General features: G+C 37.2%; 1 protein-coding gene across 1 annotated transcript; it reads right to left on the bottom strand.

Annotated features, from left to right (window-relative positions):
• Positions 1-369: 369 nt before the first annotated feature.
• Positions 370-1885, bottom strand: LOC139225921 (hemoglobin subunit beta-like). Its single transcript, XM_070856781.1, has 3 exons — positions 1734-1885; positions 1257-1464; positions 370-764 (listed from the first exon to the last, which is right to left on the bottom strand). The coding sequence occupies exons 1-3, from the start codon at positions 1823-1825 to the stop codon at positions 636-638; spliced, it is 429 nt and encodes a 142-aa protein (XP_070712882.1). The 5' UTR covers positions 1826-1885; the 3' UTR covers positions 370-635.
• Between the last annotated feature and the right edge of the window lie 529 nt (positions 1886-2414).

The raw sequence follows: 2414 nt of genomic DNA, 5'->3' as shown, positions 1-2414 counted from the left end.
AAATCCCCCCCGCGCTGCTCCGTTCCTATCTCCACGTTAATTCAGGGATGAGCAACAAGTGCTGGTTTTACCAGCGATGCCCACATCCCGTGAATGAATTAAAAACAGAGGGCTATGATGTTATGTATTGCCGACTGAACTACCTGGGTGTACTGTAATTTCAATGTTGATGGAACAGGTTACATGAACACGAAGGCAAGGCTATAAGGGAACCTTTCATTGTCTGTTATTTTTAATGTGGTGCATAAACTTGATAGTTTTATTTAATAAATTACCATTGGAGTACTCAAGACTGATTGAGAAATAGATCCTTTCAAATCTCACAATTTATGCTAGATACTAAAGTTAAATGAGGAATTCACATGGCAATTGTAAGGGTAAAATTGATTCTTTATTGAAGTTCTGAGCAACAGAAGGAATACATGGTAATATTTTGAGAAATTTGAGTAGGAATTAGCATCCAAAGAGGAACAGTGTTTTCAAGAATGCGCCAGTTTTATTTCAGCATGATTTGAACTTGCTGTTGTACAATTTCTTAAGATAAGCACAGAGAATTTTTCTTTAAATGTTAATATTGCATATTTTCAAGGATTGCATTTCTTGATCAAGGATGAAGAATCCACGAAGTTGAAAATTTAATGGTACTCTTTGGACAGAGCATCAACTACCACATTCAAAAATTTATTGAAAGATGCATGAACTTCAGGGGTGAAGTCCTTCTGCAAGGTTTGGGCCAGTTCGATGAGCAAGCAGCTAGACAGCAGCTGTAAAACAAAAGAAAAACCCATCATACAAATTGAAACAAAGCTTGCCCTACTGGGCTGAATTTAAAACTCAAAGCACCCAATGACCGGCATAGAATATTATACGGGAAAGTTAAACATTACAGGAAAAAGCTCTGCCCCCAAGGAATAGTGAAAAACAGTTTTGTTTAACATCAGCTTGTGTTCCTGTGCAGACCAGGGTACAAGTCAAGGAGGGGTGTCGATGACAAGTTGTTACCGGTTGAAGCAGTTCAAGTTTTCCAAACATGTTGCTCCATATCCAGAGTTATGGTCCCACCTGACTTTACAGCAAAAGTGCAGTGAGACTCCCTGTTCCAGTGAAAACCAGATATCCTCCTTCGCAACCTTTTTGAGGGAATCACAATCTACTTTGTTTGGATGTCATGTCATGCTCTGACTCTGGGATTAGGTTGCATTTACAATGAACTTTAGTGTAAATGGAACGTCTATTTAACAAGATCAGTTTCCTACCTTGAAGTTTTCGGGATCCACTTTGAACGTTTTAGCGTGGTCCCTGCTGAGTTTGGAAAATTCGGACTTGACATCGTCCAAATTGCCGATGGCCTTATTCAGAGCAAATACCACTTTCTCTGCATGGATTTTAACTTTCTCATCGTCGTAGTTAAATTGTTCCTCAAATTTAAAGTATTTCTTAGTCCAGGGATAGACAAAAAACAACCTAGCGGGGAAAAAGCACAATAATCCAACTTTATGTCAGGTTCAGAATTGAATTAAAATATCAAAGCTAATCAATAAATCAGTTTGAACCAAGGAAAGTTAAACTTTACATGGGTTTGACCGGAACTTCAGTGAAACCTTTAATACTAATTCCCTTACCCTATCGCAATATTTAGACAACTATTGTGAAGTAAACATCCTTCACAGTAATCTTGCTTAAAAATACAAAGTATGAATTACATTTAAAATAAAAATCCGTTTTCACCATACCTTGCAAGGGCTTTGGCGGTAACTAACGTAGGCTTGATGCTACTAAACACTTTGTTGATGTGAGCTCTCTCGGCTGCCTGCCATTGCACCATTTTGTCTGTTACGATCTCAAGGCTGCTTCTCGTAGAAGAAAGCTGTGTTGATCTTCAGTTTCTATCTGATTTTTATAGTCTGGAATGGGGCACATCCCAGACTAAAATCCCAATGTAATAGGTTGAATGATTGGTAGGTGGGACCCAACTCCCTATCACTGGGCATCACTCTTCTGTGTTTGAGCACTAAGATAAACACATGTTAAACATTCAGCCATTTGTGGCTCACTTCTGTCCGCCCATCACAAAGAAGAGTTATACTATTTTGTTGAATAATATTTTAACACTTTCATTTCCAAACTGCAGAAATTTCTTCCTGGTTAATTGAAGTTACCTCTAATTCTTACATTTCCTTCTTTCTGGTCAAATGTTTCACTAATTAGCATATATTTAATTTGACAGAAAATGACAGAACATTATGCAATTCTATTGTGCAATCAAAATGCTAGTGCATTTATCAATATAAGGTTAATGCTGTTCTAGCTCATATATGCAATTTTTTGATAGAAAATCCAAAAGACTGGGATAAGAAATAGTTCATAATTCTCGGATTGCCTACTTGATACTTCATTTTTCATGATTAGTATTC

This window comes from Pristiophorus japonicus, chromosome 15, assembly GCF_044704955.1.
Source record: "Pristiophorus japonicus isolate sPriJap1 chromosome 15, sPriJap1.hap1, whole genome shotgun sequence".
NCBI lineage: Eukaryota > Metazoa > Chordata > Chondrichthyes > Pristiophoridae > Pristiophorus > Pristiophorus japonicus.
This window is presented reverse-complemented; position numbering and strand designations above follow the sequence as displayed.